This window comes from Hakea prostrata, chromosome 2 (assembly GCF_041222555.1).
Source record: "Hakea prostrata isolate BN-2017 chromosome 2, UWA_Hpros_2, whole genome shotgun sequence".
Lineage (NCBI taxonomy): Eukaryota > Viridiplantae > Streptophyta > Magnoliopsida > Proteales > Proteaceae > Hakea > Hakea prostrata.
The window spans coordinates 70,942,343-70,960,289 of NC_142601.1; the positions used below are offsets into that span (position 1 = coordinate 70,942,343).

At 39.8% G+C, this 17,947-nt stretch overlaps 1 protein-coding gene across 1 annotated transcript in view; it reads left to right on the forward strand.

The window, feature by feature from the left end:
- Positions 1-2,801: 2,801 nt before the first annotated feature.
- Positions 2,802-17,947, forward strand: part of RECQL2 (RECQ helicase L2) — a 116,052-nt gene continuing 100,906 nt past the window's right edge. Inside the window, exons 1-8 of the mRNA XM_089146496.1 lie at positions 2,802-3,128; positions 3,781-4,001; positions 5,867-6,013; positions 6,089-6,304; positions 7,006-7,110; positions 7,199-7,303; positions 7,405-7,527; positions 10,290-10,378. Coding sequence (XP_089002622.1) covers positions 3,068-3,128; positions 3,781-4,001; positions 5,867-6,013; positions 6,089-6,304; positions 7,006-7,110; positions 7,199-7,303; positions 7,405-7,527; positions 10,290-10,378 — 1,067 coding nt within the window. The 5' untranslated portion in view covers positions 2,802-3,067. The remainder of the gene's footprint in view (positions 3,129-3,780; positions 4,002-5,866; positions 6,014-6,088; positions 6,305-7,005; positions 7,111-7,198; positions 7,304-7,404; positions 7,528-10,289; positions 10,379-17,947) is intronic.

Consider the following 17,947-nt stretch of genomic DNA (forward strand, 5'->3'; position numbering starts at 1 on the left):
CACGAATCATTTGACTTCAATACCCCTACTGAAAGGGTAGTAGCATGTATGGGTAACCTAACCATGCATCTAGACACTCTAGTCATGAATGACAACAACTATGAAAATGTTGGGGGCATCAAAGGATAGTGTCCCATACTACAACCCTTGATATCCTCAGTTAAGAGTATCAAGCCCGGTATTCCTCAATTCATAGTCACACCAAACAACAACATTCCACAAAAGTAATATACAGTCCACATTATTCACAAATCATAATCAATGACTAAACAAGCATGATAGTAATCACAACAAGTTACAAAGTCACAAACATGCCTAGAACAATTATCGAATCATCATATTAAACAATTTAGTTACTTATGCACTTGTGTCCTTACTTGACTTAGCGGGAAAAATCGTATGTTAGAAGTGCTAAGCCCTCTTAAGAAATACTCTAGCAGATCCCAGAAAACCCGTAGATTATGATCATAAAGTTTCATTAGAGTTTGGGGTTCAAACTAAGCAAATACAACTCCAAAACAACCTTTAGAACCTAGCCCGTTGCTTAAGCCAGTTGCTCTAAGTGACTGTATCAAACGACCACCTCAAGTGACTGCCCAAGTCTCTGGCAAAATTACAAGTCCAAAAGTAAGACTTCGGATCACCCATCCTTGATCTATTTTTGGGTTAATCTAAATCTAAACTACATCCTTAGAACACCAGAGAAGCCACTCAAACTACAGATCTCACAAAAAAAAAAGACTCTAGATCTATATCATCTTCTTTGACAAAATCCACCATTAAATCGGATATAAAAATCCATTCCCTTGGCAATATCTAATCGAGATCATCCAAGGGAGAGCGATATATTAATCCAAACCACCACAACAAAGCTAGCATAAGAATAACTACTCCCTCATAAGATGAAATTTAATAAATTAAGAGAGTGATTAAACTTACCTCCATTGAGGATCTGAAAGTCAAAGAAAACTCAAAAGATTCTCCACGAAAGAGGCTCTCTTCCACTAATCGCTTGTTCTCTAACTTTTTCTCAGTCCACGACAACCTTTAGGAATAAAACAATATGAAATTAGGTCGTGGAAGACTTTAAATAGGTTGCCAGAGGGCAAAACAAGTTTTTTTTTGCGGAATTTTCCAATCAACCGCCAGGGGTGGCGATTGCTTGGCCAATCAACCACTTTAAGCAACCGCCCCTAGTACTTTTCAGTACTCGGGCATTTTGCACTTACGGTTGGTCTGTAGCTCGGTTACGACCTTAACTAACATGTGGAGGGCTCTTACCTCGCCCATGGACATCTTCCAACTCAACCTTTCTAGCGACCATCTGGGTTCCAGCTAGATCTTTTTTAGTTCCCAATAAGCCAGGTTCTTCGTCAACACCATTTAGATTCATGGGCTTTGGAGCTAAAACATGGGCTTCAATCCATATGACTGATAGTTTCTTCCGGCTAGAGCTTCGAGTACTTGGACTTGCAATTTGGGTTTCGGGTTAGGAATATGAGAGTTATTGTAGCGGGGGTCATGGGAGGCATCATCAGTATATGCATGGCCATGGTTATAGTGATGATATTCGATCGTATGGCTCCTACTGATCGTACAATCCTTTTGATCTAATGGAGAACTTGTCGCGAGTACTGTGATCCATGAACTTGGAGGAGTTTGTAGGGTCCACATCTACTCATGGTTATGGGGCTAATGGTTATGGTGTCCCTCTAGCTAATGAACATGACGGTTCATAACCGTCTTCTAGGAGTTCGCACTACTATGGGCACAATGATGGATCTTCGATGAGCTTGGATGACTCTAGAGGCTCCACATGGACCACATTTATTCATGGGGGTAATGATGGTTGGAGTTATGGTCATCAAGTATCCTAATTATCCCTTCCAATGGCTCAAGGACGATTGAAGTTTTGGAGGCAGAATATAGATATGGTATGCCACCACCATATGCACTAGCACCACCAAACCCATTAGAGCCTCTTCTTTATCCCTATTCTCATTATCTTTCTGGATGACGCTAGCTACGGAGTTGTTTGTGTGTACCTCAAGAAGCACATCAACATAACATGTCATGGAGTGATTATAAAAATAAGTTAGACAAGGGGATCATAGCAGCACACTTTGGCACGAGGCAAGAGTCACAACAGATGGATACAACGAGGCATAGTACGTGGTATTGAGATGATGGAGAGCCATCACATGTATATACTTAGTTGTATTTGTATACTTGTATAATGATGAATTTTAATATCTTCTTATTGCAAATAGATGAAGATCTTTGGATTTGTTGCATTTTTTGCATATTTATTTTGGTTTAAAATTATATTTTAGAGTTCTAGTCATACCGGTATACCGTCGAGTATATGTTGACATTTCGTACCTTGCTTTTAAATTTTTAAGGGAAAATTACATGATTAGCTACTTTTAGGTTTCTCCTTATAAAAATGGCCATTCAATGTTTCACTTTATAAAATTAATTAAAACTGAGTTTGGATTTACGAAATTAGCCATAATAGTATTTTTTTCACTCTTTGGACATTTTTACTCTTAAAATTGACCATACTGGCATAAGGGTGAAAATGTTCAAAGGATATGAAAAAATAATGACTTTATCCTTTTGGACAAAATAGTGATTTTTTCCACTTGATGTGAATCATGTGATTAGTTTTAGAGATAAAAAATGTCAAAAAAGGTGAAAAATAAATATTTTGACTAGTTTTGTAAATGCAAACCCACGTAATTTTCCCAAATTTTAATGTATAGACGGAAGGTGCGAATCACACATACACCGGATGATTCCATTAGACGAAGGGAGGTAAATGGCGTTAAGGTAGGGTGGGGGGAAACAATCGTAATTTTCTAATATGCATAGATATCAGTACGGCTGTTGCAGAGGATTTGAATATGTTGCAGACCGCCCTCATTTTAGCTACATAGATACTTTTTTGTTTGGTAGACATAGCTAAATAGAAACTGACCAGCTTACTAAAGTTCGCCCACTGCTTTTGGAAGGAGACCGCTTGCCGTGTTTGCCTGTAGGTTTTAAGTGTTTAATACTCTCAGAAATGGAAAACGAAATCTTGGAAGAGTTACTAAACGTAAACGTGGAGCTTCAAGAAGTGCAAGGTAACAAACTTTGAAGCTTATGTTCTCCCCCATCGTCTTCACGTTTATGTGTGATCGAATTTTGTTTTACCATCTTCTGTTTTTTATTCATTCTTGTTTATTCTGGAATGTGGGCTTTTCAGTGATTAATTCTGAATTTATAAAGCACCCTTTTATGCAAATGGATGCTGATTTTCTTTGGCCTTTATTTTGACGACGTTGTTGATCGGACCATCTTTATTTTCCAATTTATGCTTTGAGGGTTCATATTAGAATTTATCCCAGAATTTAGTGCTCGAAGTTTAGCATTGGTCAGATTCTGAGACTCGTTCCAAAATTTGTTGCTGGACGAATCCAGTGGTACTGTTGGATGCTTCATTCTGAGTTTTTCCAAGTAACCTCCGGCGATTGTCTTCATAAAATGTAATCCTAAAAAAGTGTCCGATGGCCTGCTAATTAAGGAGGCCTTGAAGGGCCTGCTGTGATGCCCTGCACATTTTTGTTAAAGATGTTTTAGCTGCTTCAGGTGACTATTCGTTGCAAAAGTGTGCAAGTACCCATTTTCATTTGGAGACCTTTCCTATGGTGAATTGGATGAGAGTTTCAATAGCCTAGACTTATCTTTTGAATTGTATTCGTAGGCCTTAGATTGGCTTTGTGTCATTTAATACAGATCAGATAAAGAGATTGCTTGATCGTCAAGAGAAGTTGTTTGAGAGACAATCTGAACTTACGGCCCTATTGGAAGAAGGTGAAACACCTTCTAGTCCTTCACATGTTGGTGCTTCAGTTTCTGCACAGAATTGGTCAGGGGAATTTGAATGGGATTCACGAGCTGATGATGTTCGGTTTAATATTTTTGGCATCCCCACATATCGTGCAAATCAGCGAGAGGTTAGTGCCCTTTAACTACATTATTTACTGTTAAATTCTTTCTCATTTATTCCCAGTCTAACATTAATTTCTATTTGGATGAAAAAAGATTCATTTCTTCTTTGCTACTGAAGTTGATTTGGCTAAAGTTCTTACTAAGAAATAAGAGAGAAAAAAAAAATGTTACTGAAGAAATTTCCTAGTCCCCAAAAGGTTTTCTTTTTTTGGGTTGGGGGGCGGGGAAAGGATGCCATTTGATGCATAATCCAGAGATCATGTCCAATCCTACACATGCTCCGGGAGGGAGAAATACTTGTCCAAACTATAAGATCAAGATTTGGTGATGTTGAAGAGTGATAAATGGATGATACTAATGGACAATTCTTTGTGTATTCAGGTTTTACAGCCAAGAACAGGGCCTGTAGTAGGGGTCAACTGTAGGCCTTGATAGGCTGAAACAAGTTTCCAAATCTTAGTTAATTCAAATGGTCAGAACATAGGCATCCAATAGGTCATGAATTAGAAGGTATGGAAGTGAGTGTAAAAACCAACGAGTCACTAGAATGAAACCAAATTCTTATCGAGTGGAGTACTTGAAGAAGGGTCTTCTTATCAATTTTTCAGCCAATTCTGACAGCTAATGAAGAAGCAAATTAGAAGGTTTAGGCCTATGGGCTAAGTCAGCCAGCAAGAAGTACTCAGGTTGGGATTGGGTGAGGGTCTTGATGTCAAGATTATGTCCTCCATGTGTCAATTGAAACAGAGTTCAGCTTGCGGAGATCTTTTGAGTCAAATTTGCTGGAGAAGTGGAGCAGAAATAGATCAGCTCAATCTAGGACCTTCTCTGGTTGTTATCAGCAGTAATAATCCCTGGAAGAAGTGAGGCAATTAATTCTGATCCTCTGGTTGTCTTCTCCAGGTGTGGTTGCAACCACAAAACAAAGCACTTGAGAGGGATCAATTGCTAGACAAGAGAGTAGAGAAGATAGAAGAGGAGGATGGGGGTGGGTGGGTGGGTGGGTAGGTGGGGGAGTGGCTCAGTCTGGGTCAGTCACGCGCACGTATCTTGGCTCAAACTAGGATTCCCATTGGCAAGCATGGCCAAAATTTCAGCAGGTTGAGGTTCCATGGTGTTCCATTACTGGACAGTCTAGACCAAAACTGTATCATTTTTTTTTTTGGGCTTCCATTTGTCATGTTATTTGGTGACTTATTATAAGGTCTGATGTGGATATGTGATATTTCACTTTATATATTAATCCAGAAAAGGTAATTAAATGTATTCATTCTAATCAAGATATTCTGAACATTCATAGGATTAGCCAGGAAATTGTCCTACAAGTTAGCACTGTATGAACTTTCCCATTTAGGAACATTATGCAGATGTCACTTACAGCCCATACTAATGCTGAATTAAAGATACGCACCAGAGCATTTAACAAAGGAAACATGTGGAATAGCAACCCAACACTTCAATTTTGATTGGGCACATATGGTTACCAGTAAATCTCATGACAAAGGCGAAAACTTTGTCCCATCATTCAATTGTCAATCAGCATGTTTGAACTTCTGAATATAGGAGGGACTAACTTCTTTCTCATTGAGTATTTTACTAGCTTAAGGATTAGATATTATTATGTTTTTTGCAGTGTTATATTATGTGATTCCATTAAGTTTGTCAACACGGGCATTGATACAATTTTAAAATTTATTTGGGTGTTAGATTTGTCATTATTTCATTGACAGTTCTGTGAGTTATCCTTCAGATGCCTCTGTGGCTTGTCCTTGAAAAGCTTTGCTCACTGGCAATTCTTTCAGTAATGCCACTTTCTTTATCATCATGATGTTACATGTATGTGTACTTATAAATTCTCAATTGTTGTCAGATCATAAATGCAGTTATGAGTGGAAGAGATGTTCTGGTTATAATGGCTGCAGGGGGAGGCAAGAGCCTCTGTTACCAACTCCCTGCAATTCTCTGTGATGGAATTGCTCTTGTTGTCAGTCCTTTGCTTTCGTTAATTCACGACCAGGTGCTCCTTGTTCAGACACATTGTTTGTTAAATTCTTCATAAGACACATTAAATCTTTGACATGTATTACTTCAGGTGATGGGATTGACTGCATTAGGTATCCCAGCATACATGTTGACCTCTACTACTACGAAGGAAGACGAAAAGTTCATATACAAGGCCATTGAAAAAGGGGAGGGAGAGCTTAAGATACTATATGTCACACCAGAAAAGATATCAAAAAGCAAGAGATTTATGTCGAAACTTGAGAAGTGCCATGATTCTGGTCGCCTCTCTCTTATTTCAATCGATGTGAGTAAACGGCAGTACTTTACCTGCATTTAGTCTTGGTATTTAACTTGGAAATCTAATTAATGCTTTTATTTAGTTTTCAATTGGTGAAATGTTTTAGTTGTAAATAAGTTTTTCAAGTCAAACCCCAAGGCAAAGACCAATGCCTTATAGCATGAGGTCAAGAGTTCGAACCTCCTTGGAGCCAGGGACAAGGCTTCATATATGTAAAATAGTTCCCCTCCCCCCCCTTAAAAAAAAAAAGAAGCTTGGCAGCCCTGAATTATGCAGATTGGTGGAAGCATGCACATGAATTTCATTAGTGGCCATTTTGACCTTATTTGGTATCATTTCTGATTTTCTATAGTATCTTTTGTGAAACACAAAAAGAAGAGGAGAAAGATGTGGCAATTAAACCATGGATTAGACCAGAAACTAGGGAGAAAAACTGAGGTTCAGTTCCACTGCAAAATTATTAATGATAGGAAGAAAATTCATCTGTTCTGTTCACTTCACCTTTAAATCTCTTTAAACCCAACTAAAACGGTGGACAAATTCAATAAGGTGTAAAACTGGCATGACATTTTCTCAAATTTCCTTAAATAAATTCATTGATGCTATCTCTTTGGCCCTTAGATCTAGTTGTATTTTGATTGTAATAAAGATTTGTTTGGATCGAATTCTTTGGATATGGTGCTTAGTGTTTGTTGAGTTACTTGCAGGAGGCTCATTGCTGCAGCCAGTGGGGGCATGATTTTCGTCCAGACTATAAGAAACTTGGCATCTTGAAGATTCAGTTTCCTAATGTTCCATTGGTTGCTTTGACTGTATGGGTTGATTACCTTCTTTGGTTGGGTTAAACACTTATCTTTTGGTACAGAGACTTCTGATTTTCTTGTCTCAATTTATGTCCAGGCAACTGCAACAAAGAGGGTCCAAACAGATCTCATTGAAATGCTGCACATCCCGAAATGCATTAGATTTGTCAGCACTGTCAACAGGCCTAATCTGTTTTATGCAGTACGTGGCTCATTGTTCATATGTTTGAATTTTGAAATCATGAAAATGGTTAAATTTTCTGAAAGCTAGGGCTGCAAAACCTACAATCTCTAACATTGCAGGTGCGCGATAAATCTTCTGCTGGGAAGGTGGTCATTGATGAAATTGCAGAATTTATCAGAGATTCATATCCAAATAATGAATCTGGAATAGTTTATTGCTTCTCCAGAAAGGAAAGTGAACAGGTCTGTTTTTTAGATTATATAACACTGGCAACATCATTATTATGAGGCAAAGAAAAAAAGGACTGACCCTTTATATGTATCAGTTTATCTTCTGATATTGAAGGGTACTGTGAACTTTCAGTCTGTAATGGTTATGTTTTGGAATGTGTAAATTATAATCAGTTGCATTCCATATCTTGGTCCATGTAGCTTACCAATGTTATGATGTTTCACTTATTGTTTTTTTTTTTTTCAATTAATAGACACAGAAGTTCCTGTTCTGCCTCTGTGTTGGTCTATTGACTGATGTTTCTTTAGTCTTCTCCCTTGAGAATCGTGCATGGAGTTAATGAGTTTCATCTGCCCTAAACACCCAACTTTATTGCTTGCTTCAAGTCTCTTCCATGAGGGTTATAGGCTCAGAAGCAGAAATTGTGAACTTATAGATGATCATGAATAGGGTCCCTGAAACTTCAATGCACCCTTGGAATGATTTGGATAGGCCTTCCTTGAGTTCTTCTTCTAGTTCTCCATCTTCTCTGGTGAATACCACCTGGAGCTCCTAGCTTAAAACTTCAACTGATGCAAATGTGGGGCGTTCTCTGCAACTTCAATATTGCTTGCCTGAACTTTTGTGACTTGGAAGAGTTCATTACTATGATTGTAAACAAAGTTCATTACTTGCCATGCCTTGTCAATAACACCTTGCACTATCTTGATTTTTGCCAATGACTTTCGACATGAGGTCAATGTACTGGGCAGCTTATGTTTTCAAAAAAAGGCTGTATTTCTTGTTGTCCAACAACTTCTACCCAGCCTTCTTGAAGTTATTACCATTTTACAATTTGGATAACATTCCTCACCCCAACCTAAGTCACCACCTGCTTTTAGGAGCTTGTAGATGTATTTTTCATCCTTTATTTTTTTGGATGCATCCATTGATTTCAAAAATACATTCCTCGACATAGCGGCAAACCGTAAAGTTGATTATGGACTTTCTTGTTGGACCGATCCATCCATCACACGTTATGGTTACACCATAACTCTCCCAGAATGGCCTCATCTCAGCAACATACTCATCAACCTCGACCTTCTGTTAATGAAGATACATGTTTATGATCTCATTTGGTGTGAGCCCTTTATGACCTCGGCCAGCCTCAGCAGTAGTATCAGTCATTCTGGTACTAGGGGCTTCATGCAGTGCTTGCTGGGATGGTGTTGTACAGCATCCACTTTGCTATTGACTCCTTTACCATCCCCTTCATGTTCTTCCTATCCCCCTTGATCTTAGGCTGCTTTGCCCCGTTCTTCTGAACACCTAGGGATCCTGCTGTAGTATAGGAACAACTCAGAGGGGGCACTAATGGCTGTAGAAGAGCTCTCTAACTCTATGATCTCCTAGATGGATTAGCTAAATCATTAATCATACCATTTGATTGATAATTTCAAATCTCAGCCGTAGATATAAAATTGCTTCTTTATCTCTAAAATATTTTGGAGTTGGCCCATAATCACATCTCTAGCCCATCATGCTCCAGATCAGGCCCATTTTCGCACTTGAGAATTTGAGCAGACCTCTTGACGTGTAAAATTGCATGTTTTATACCCAAAACTCCAAATATTTGCTTAAATCTTGAATAGTCCTAAAATCTGCAAAAACAACATAAAACCCAAGGTAGCTCCGCTCTAAGTTGTGTAAACTGCGTGCTTTATGCCATAAGATTTCACACATAAATATGCTCATCATGCTACAAGATATTGGAGTCAAAGTTCCAAACCTTATGATGCTATCTTGTGACAACAAGGCTGCTATTAGTATTGCTAATAATCCAGTACAACATGATCGAACTAAGCACATTGAAATTGACAGGTTTTTTGCCAAAGGAAAGTTGGAACAATGGCTTATTTGCATGCCTTTTGTGAGGTCTGGAGACCAAGTGGCAGACGTTTTCACTAAGGGTTTGAAAGAAGGAGATTTCCTTCCTATTCTAGGCAAGTTGGGCATGACTAATATCTATGCCTCAACTTGAGGGGGAGTGTTGGTTGAGTTCTACTAGGAGTCAAATTCTATTAGAGTTTTTATTCATGTAAATTTCTTGTTACCCAAGTAAGGGTATTTATGTAATAGTGTTATTTCCACTTAATTATAAATAGAGGGCTTGAGATCATGTTGATGAATAAGCCATTCTGCCAACATTGTGTTTCACAACATGAAGGAATGATTTCCTAGGGGGAAAGGTTAGGTTAATTTTTTAGGGGTGTTGATTATAGGGTGCCTACTTATTACTACACCCAGGCCATTCATACTTTACGAGGAATAAACTGATTTGGAAACAAAAACAAAATCAAAATAGGACTTAGAAGTCCTAAAACAACTCAAACTAGGGAGTTAAACTATTTTCTTGCCAAAATTGCCCTTCCAACAATAGAAAAGTTAAGAAGTTCAAATATTATGTTCAAATTAGTAAAAAACCAAGAACCTAGCTTCTATGGGCCTTGATCTATAATTTCTGTGTGATTGTACTGTTTAGGCATTTGGCAATAAGGGTAGGTAATTGTGTATGTTGAAGCCTTGATGTGTTCCACCTTTGACTTCAAGTTCTTATATGTTTATTTTGTACGAGTTCACAATTTGGCCCTTCTGTTTGTGATAACAACGTGACCATCCATCATATTTTGTGGGTTTGGGTACATAGTGATGTCGATTTTGTTGACAGGTCTAATTTTTATTTTAAATTTTAACTTCAAGAATGTTGGTTGTCCTTATACCAAAAAACTTTTAGGTTGCAGATGAGTTATTTCAGCGAGGAATTTCCGCTGGATACTATCATGCAGATATGGATGCCGATGCTCGCACCAAAGTTCATATGAGGTATATTGATGCTCCTAGTTGAATCTGCTATGATTGTTATGTTACGCTCGGGTGCCTTGTCGAGAAATACTTGGATCCTTGTGAAAATTACAGATTCCCTATCTTTCCCTGGCCTTTATTGTGCATAAACATAAATCAGGTCATGATTTCTGTTTCTCTTTCCCATCACGTGTATGGGAAACAAAGAAACAATGCGTAAGTTAGTATAACAGCTATAACTGATATATAGATATTGTGTTAGTTCAGTCGATGGGTGGCAAAACTGGAACAGAAAAAGAATAAGAAATGAACAAAATTAAGGTAATTAGGAGTGGATTCAATAGGTGATAGGTCTAGGACAGTTGCTTGAAGTGGTCTGGGTATGAACAATGAAGACTGTGTACATAAAGACTGTTGAATGGATTACTTAGGAGATTTCTGGTGCAGATCAGAGTTAATTGTTAGGAAGGAAAACACCTCGAGAGTAGTGAGCAGAGATATGGACACCTCTGGGTTAACAGCTACACGTGACCTTGAGTTGAATGGTCAAACAGGATTATGTAGCCACCCTGTTCGAAAAATGCATACTGATTCCAGATTTATCTGTTGATGCAAATAAGATCAAAACAGCCCTTGCATAACATATATTGTTAATCACTAATCTGTTGTGTATTGGTTCGAAAGTGTCTCAGGTCCCCATCAGTTCACCTCATGATCCAAGAACATTTTCACCATCGTTATAGAGTTTGCTGACTTCCCAGCTCACTAAACTTCTTAGCCTTTCACTCCTGTTTACTGCATTATTTCGGTGAGTTCGAGTCTCTTTGTTTGCTTTCATACCTTGTGGTGATGAGAATTCTTGGAAAGAGCAACAGGAGCTAGGAACATATTGAAAGTTCAGTTTGTGTATTAACCCCTTTATATCAAATTCAGTGGTTGTCAAACATGTTCATATCTTGAGATGGGCAAGTGAGGATTTCCATGATTTATCAAATTAAAAGATCTGTATGATTGGTTTCCTTGGGAACTGTTTGTTGAAGGGCAGTTTGGGGCAGAAATTTTCCATCACTGATCCCGAGATCGTGTCTGATATAAATCCAGGACCACCTAATGAGATCTCTAAGGGCTTGCCAGTGTCCTATGGCCCTACCAGCAACCCAGAGAATTTTGGCCAACTCCAGGGGTATTTTGGTAGTTTTTCATATTTTCTTTGAGTGCAATGACTCCAACCTAGGGTTCCATTAGGTCCATTATTTATGTGGGGCCTTAGATCTACTTTTATTTTTGAATTTGAGTCCTTATTTTGCAAGTTATTGAAGAGTCTTGTTAGTGTTTGATTCCTTATTAGTGAAGGAGTCCATTAGGGTTGCCCTAGTCCTTGAAAGGAATCAACATCTATTCATGGAATTCAAATTGGAACTCTCTAGAGTTAGTTATGAAGGTTCCTTGTGTAAGTTAAAGTGATGCAGAATTGAAGACATATTTATGAAAGAAGAAGCCCATTGGGTTAGGCCCATCAAAGGCCTAAAGTTGTCACCTGAATCAGCCTATGGCTTTCATGGGCTAGGGCTGTTTTAGTGGGTTAAAGTTAGCCCACATATGTTGAACTTCATAGTCTAGACCTAAGCCTAAATCTAGTTTTTGGAAAGTCAATAAAAGGGGCTTTAGTTTGAAAATAAGAGAACTCATTGTCAAAGGAGTTCTCCTTTGTCAAGAGTTAGGTAGTAGTTGAGTTATTAATAGGTAGGTGGTGTTAGCTAGTGGTTAGATGTTGCCATTAATGTTTATATCTCTTTAGAATGCTATATAAAGAGACTTATGTAAGTGGTGAAAAAACAACTTGTGAAATGAAATCAAATTGCTTGCTAGCATTCCTCCTCTTGGAGAACCCTTGTGTTTGATCAAGGTAGATTGGTGTTCGATCCAATCGATCCACCTTGCGGTGAGAAGCCCGGGTGTTACATGTTACTTTGTTGTCCTTATTGTTCTCTTAATTCTCTTATATTGTTCCATCCATTCTTCTTTATAGCATACTGCTGTTTTGGAAAACCTAGTTAGTCCTTGTTCTTAAACCAATATCCTTGTTCTACCACTTCGGTTTTCAGCCTTCCATTATATCTGAATTTTATCTATCTTAAGTCTATCAAATCTGAAGTTGATTCCCTGTGAAAGGTCCTATTTGGCTACTGTTTTGATCATTCAAATACAGTACTACATTATTTGGTATCAAAGCCATGACAGGGAGTGAAAATTCTGGACCATCCAGTCCAACTAATCCTATGGCAGCAATGATGGAGATGGTTCAACAACTGAGCAACCAAATCACTGCGAACCAGAAGCAAATGGACGAGAGGTTCTCAGAAATGGAGGCCAGGGTTGCTGCTTCTACTCATGTTCCTCACCCTCCACTTGGTGAAGAATTCCATCCAGCTCATTCTGTAGCCAATTTTCCTGCTCGAAGAAATATGGGGAGAGGACCCCAAAGGATTCCAGTTGTGCAACCAACTTTTGAGGAGCACCTACGAAGTTATTTTGCTGGAGAACAACCTACATTCAATAAGCATGTTGGTGACTCTCACAGGGTTAAGCTTGAACTCAAAGAATACTCGGGTAAGCATGATCCTCAAGTCTTTTTTGATTGGTTGGCAGCGTTGGATGACTATTTTGATTGGTATGAACTCTCGGAGGTACGAAAGATGAAGTTAGCACGTACCAATCTAGTTGGAGCTGCACGTGAATGGTGGAGAACTCGCGAATATGAATTGGAAGATCGTCGTAGAGCTCCTACTACGTGGGAGGAAATGAAGGAAGAACTGAGAGAAAAGTACTTGTCATCTACTTTTCGATTGCGACTACAAGACAAGTTAAATTCTCTTCGCCAAGGGAACTTGTCAGTTGCAGAATATATGGAACAATTTGACTCTCTTTCTTCTCGTACAGGAATTCGAGAGAGGGAGATCCAAGTCTTGTCACGTTTCAGATTGGGTTTACGGCCTGAAATCAATAGGGCCATTGGCATTGTGGATGTAGAGAACGTGCGGGATTGTTTTGAAAAGGCCCTACGTGCGGAAGAATTATTGGCATCCAACAACAAAAGGTTTGGATACCAAGCCGGGGAGGCTAGGAGAAATTTTCCAGCACCAAAACCTACAACAACAACCCCTACTCAACCCACATTTCCTACCCGACAAGATAAGGGCAAGGCTCCTATGACTAGTGGCAGCCAAGCACAATGTTTTCACTGTCAAGAGGTTGAACATTATGCTAAATATTGTCCACACCGTCAAAAGATTAATGCTGTTGCTGAGATAGAAAAGTCAGCAGAGGAAGAAGATCCTGATCTATTCCCATACCCGCTCGATGATGGCGACTATGACGGAGCTGCATATGATGAGGATGATGCTAATAGAGGTGATGCTTATGGCATTCATATAGTAAGCCGCATCTTGGTGGCTGAAACCAAAGGAGAGGACTGGCGGCGCAATTGTATCTTCTACAGCCGTATGAAGTCCGGAGATAATACCGCTTTGGTGATAGTTGACAGTGGGAGCTGTGTCAACGTTACTTCAAACACCTTTGCGAAGAAAGCAAACTTGAAGGTGGAGAAGCACCCTCAACCATATCGGGTATCCTTGCTGAATGGGAATACTCTGGAGGTAAATCAACGGTGTTCCGTACCACTAAAGCTCCATCGATATGAGGAAGAGGTATGGTGTGATGTAATCCCTATGCATCTTACTGATGTTCTGTTTGGTCGACCATGGATGTATGATAATGATGTTATGGTCGGGGGGAAGAAAAACCAATGTGTATTCAAGTTCAAAGGACTTCACACTGTCCTCCACCCAGTCAATGTCCCAGCTGAAATGCGTCAACGGAGGTCCTTGAGGACCAACCAAAAGGGGACCAATGAAGCACAAAAGTTGTTGTCTATACCACAAAAGAAGCTGCTGGTTGTTCCTCACAAGGAGTTCATTCACACTAGCCATGATACAGGGCTGGTATTGGCTCTTGTTACAAGGGTAGTCACGCCTCCACCTGAGGCGACATTCCCTCCACCCATCAAAGAGTTACTTTCTGATTTTTCTGATGTGGTTCCTGATGAGTTGCCTAATGAGCTACCTCCTATGCGCGATATTCAACATGCCATTGATTTGGTACCGGGTTCGGTGTTACCAAACCTACCGGCTTATCGCCTTAGCCCAACAGAGCACAATGAACTCGAAAGACAGGTGAATGAGTTGCTACAAAAAGGATTCATTCAGGAGAGCTTAAGTCCATGTGCTGTACCAGCATTACTGACTCCAAAGAAGGATGGCTCATGGCGCATGTGTGTGGACAGTAGAGCAATCAACAAGATTACAGTCAAGTATAGGTTTCCTATACCGCGGCTTGATGACATGTTGGACATGCTATCCGGGGCTAAGATCTTTTCTAAATTGGATCTTAGAAGTGGCTATCATCAGATTCGTATTCGGCCTGGAGATGAGTGGAAGACTGCCTTCAAGACCAAGGATGGACTATTCGAATGGAAAGTCATGCCTTTTGGTCTGACGAATGCACCTAGTACATTCATGAGGGTGATGACACAGGTACTCCGTCCTTTTATTGGTCGATTTTTGGTCGTATACTTTGATGATATATTGATCTACAGCAAGCATCCAGATGATCACATCGATCATCTACGGCAAGTCTTGAGAGTGCTTCGCCATGAGAGGCTATACATCAATCTCAAGAAATGCTCCTTTATGCTGCCAAAGGTTGTGTTCCTTGGTTTTATTGTCTCATCACAGGGGGTTGAAGCTGATCCAGAGAAGATTACAAGTATAACAGATTGGGCTACACCAAAGACAATCACTGAGGTTCGTAGTTTTCATGGACTTGCATCCTTTTACAGGAGATTCGTTCGGAACTTTAGTGCAATCATGGCACCTATTACCGAGTGTTTGAAGCAAGGCAAAGGTGAGTTCAAGTGGACAGCAGCGGCAACCAAAGCCTTTCATCTTATCAAGCAAAAGATGACAGAGGCTCCAATACTTGGCCTGCCAGATTTTGACTGTATATTTAAGGTAGCAACTGATGCCTCACATATTGGTCTAGGAGGTGTATTGATGCAAGGAGGGCACCCTATCGCTTTCTATAGCGAGAAACTCAATGATGCCAAGCGACACTATTCGACATATGATTTAGAGCTCTATGCTGTTGTTCAGGTGTTACGCCATTGGAGACATTATCTCATCGGCAAAGAGTTCATTCTCTATACCGATCATGAGGCGCTGAAGTATCTACATTCACAGAAGTCGATAAGCAACAGGCACGCTAAATGGGTTGCTTATCTCCAAGAGTTTGTGTTTGCAATGAAGTACAAGGGAGGAAAGGAGAATACGGTGGCTGATGCATTGAGTTGAAAAGTACTTACTCTTAGCACATTCTCAGCACATGCAATTAGCATTGATCAGATACGTGATGAGTATGCATCTGAGGAAGATTTCAATATGCCATACAAGGAGTTACAGCAAGGCAAGCAACATCATAAATACTCACTTCACGATGGGTATTTGTTTTTGGGAACTCGGTTATGCATTCCAAATTCTTCTCTACGACATCACATCATACGGGAGCTGCATGGCGGAGGGTTGGGAGGTCACTTTGGCAAGGATAAGACTATCATACAAGTCACCGATCGGTAATATTGGCCCCATATTGCAAAGGATGTTGATCATGTAATCAAGAGATGCAGAGTTTGTCAGCTAGCCAAGGGAACCAAGCAAAATACAGGTCTGTACTCACCATTACCAGTTCCTCATGCACCTTGGATTGATATTAGTATGGATTTCGTACTTGGGCTACCCTCCACAAAAGAGCGATCCGACTCCATCATGGTTGTGGTTGACCAATTCTCAAAGATGGCTCATTTTATACCATGTCGAAAGACCTTTGATGCATCTCACATTGCAAAGATATTCTTTAAGGAGGTTGTACGACTACATGGGCTACCAAGTAGCATTGTCTCAGATCGTGACGTCAAGTTCACGAGCTACTTTTGGAAGACATTGTGGCTGAAAAGTAACACAAAGTTACAATTTTCAACCGCATTCCATCCACAAACTGACGGGCAGACAGAAGTGGTGAATCGAAGCTTGGGAAACTTACTGAGGTGTTTGGTTCGTGACTATGAGAAGACATGGCCGTCCATACTCGACATAGCTGAGTTTGCTTACAACAGCTCAATTAATCGTACGACAGGTTGTACTCCTTTTGAGATTCTACTTGGAGTTCAACCCCGACGGCCTATAGACCTCATTCCATTACCACCACAAGCACGCGTGAGTATTGAGGCTGACGAGTTTCTGCGCCATATCACAGAGGTACATGCTGATGTTCGCCAAAGAATAGCTCTCAACAATGATGTCTACAAGGCTCCAACAGATCATCATCGACGATATGTGGAGTTTCAACCAGGAGACATGGTGATGGTTCGTGTCAACCCAGAAAGGTTCCAACATGGGGTCAACAACAAACTCCATCCAAAGAAGATGGGTCCATACAAGGTGCTGAAACGCATTGGACCAAATGCTTATGTACTCGAGCTACCAGAAGAAATGAACATAAGCAATGTCTTCAACGTGGCTGACTTACATCTTTATGTAGGACACCACTCTGATGATGGAGACACTAAACAAATGTTGAGGCTGCCCCAACTCAAGCCACCAATCACTGACATCATTGAAGAGGTTTTGGATGACTCTTACAAAACCACTCGTCGTGGCACTGGATACCATGCTTTCCTCGTCAAATGGAAGAATCATCCACGACATGATAGTACTTGGATTCATGCTGATGATTTCAAGAAACTTGATCCCGATTTGTATGAACGTTACATGTCCTTCATTCATTCGTCGGAGACGAATGTTTTCAAGCCGGGGAGAGTTGATGCAGAATTGAAGACATATTTACGAAAGAAGAAGCCCATTGGGTTAGGCCCATCAAAGGCCTAAAGTTGTCACCTGAATCAGCCCATGGCTTTCATGGGCTAGGGCTGTTTTAGTGGGTTAAAGTTAGCCCACATATGTTGAACTTCATAGTCTAGACCTAAGCCTAAATCTAGTTTTTGGAAAGTCAATAAAAGGGGCTTTAGTTTGAAAATAAGAGAACTCATTGTCAAAGGAGTTCTCCTTTGTCAAGAATTAGGTAGTAGTTGAGTTATTAATAGGTAGGTGGTGTTAGCTAGTGGTTAGATGTTGCCATTAATGTTTATATCTCTTTAGAATGCTATATAAAGAGACTTATGTAAGTGGTGAAAAAACAACTTGTGAAATGAAATCAAATTGCTTGCTAGCATTCCTCCTCTTGGAGAACCCTTGTGTTTGATCAAGGTAGATTGGTGTTCGATCCAATCGATCCACCTTGCGGTGAGAAGCCCGGGTGTTACATGTTACTTTGTTGTCCTTATTGTTCTCTTAATTCTCTTATATTGTTCCATCCATTCTTCTTTATAGCATACTGCTGTTTTGGAAAACCTAGTTAGTCCTTGTTCTTAAACCAATATCCTTGTTCTACCACTTCGGTTTTCAGCCTTCCATTATATCT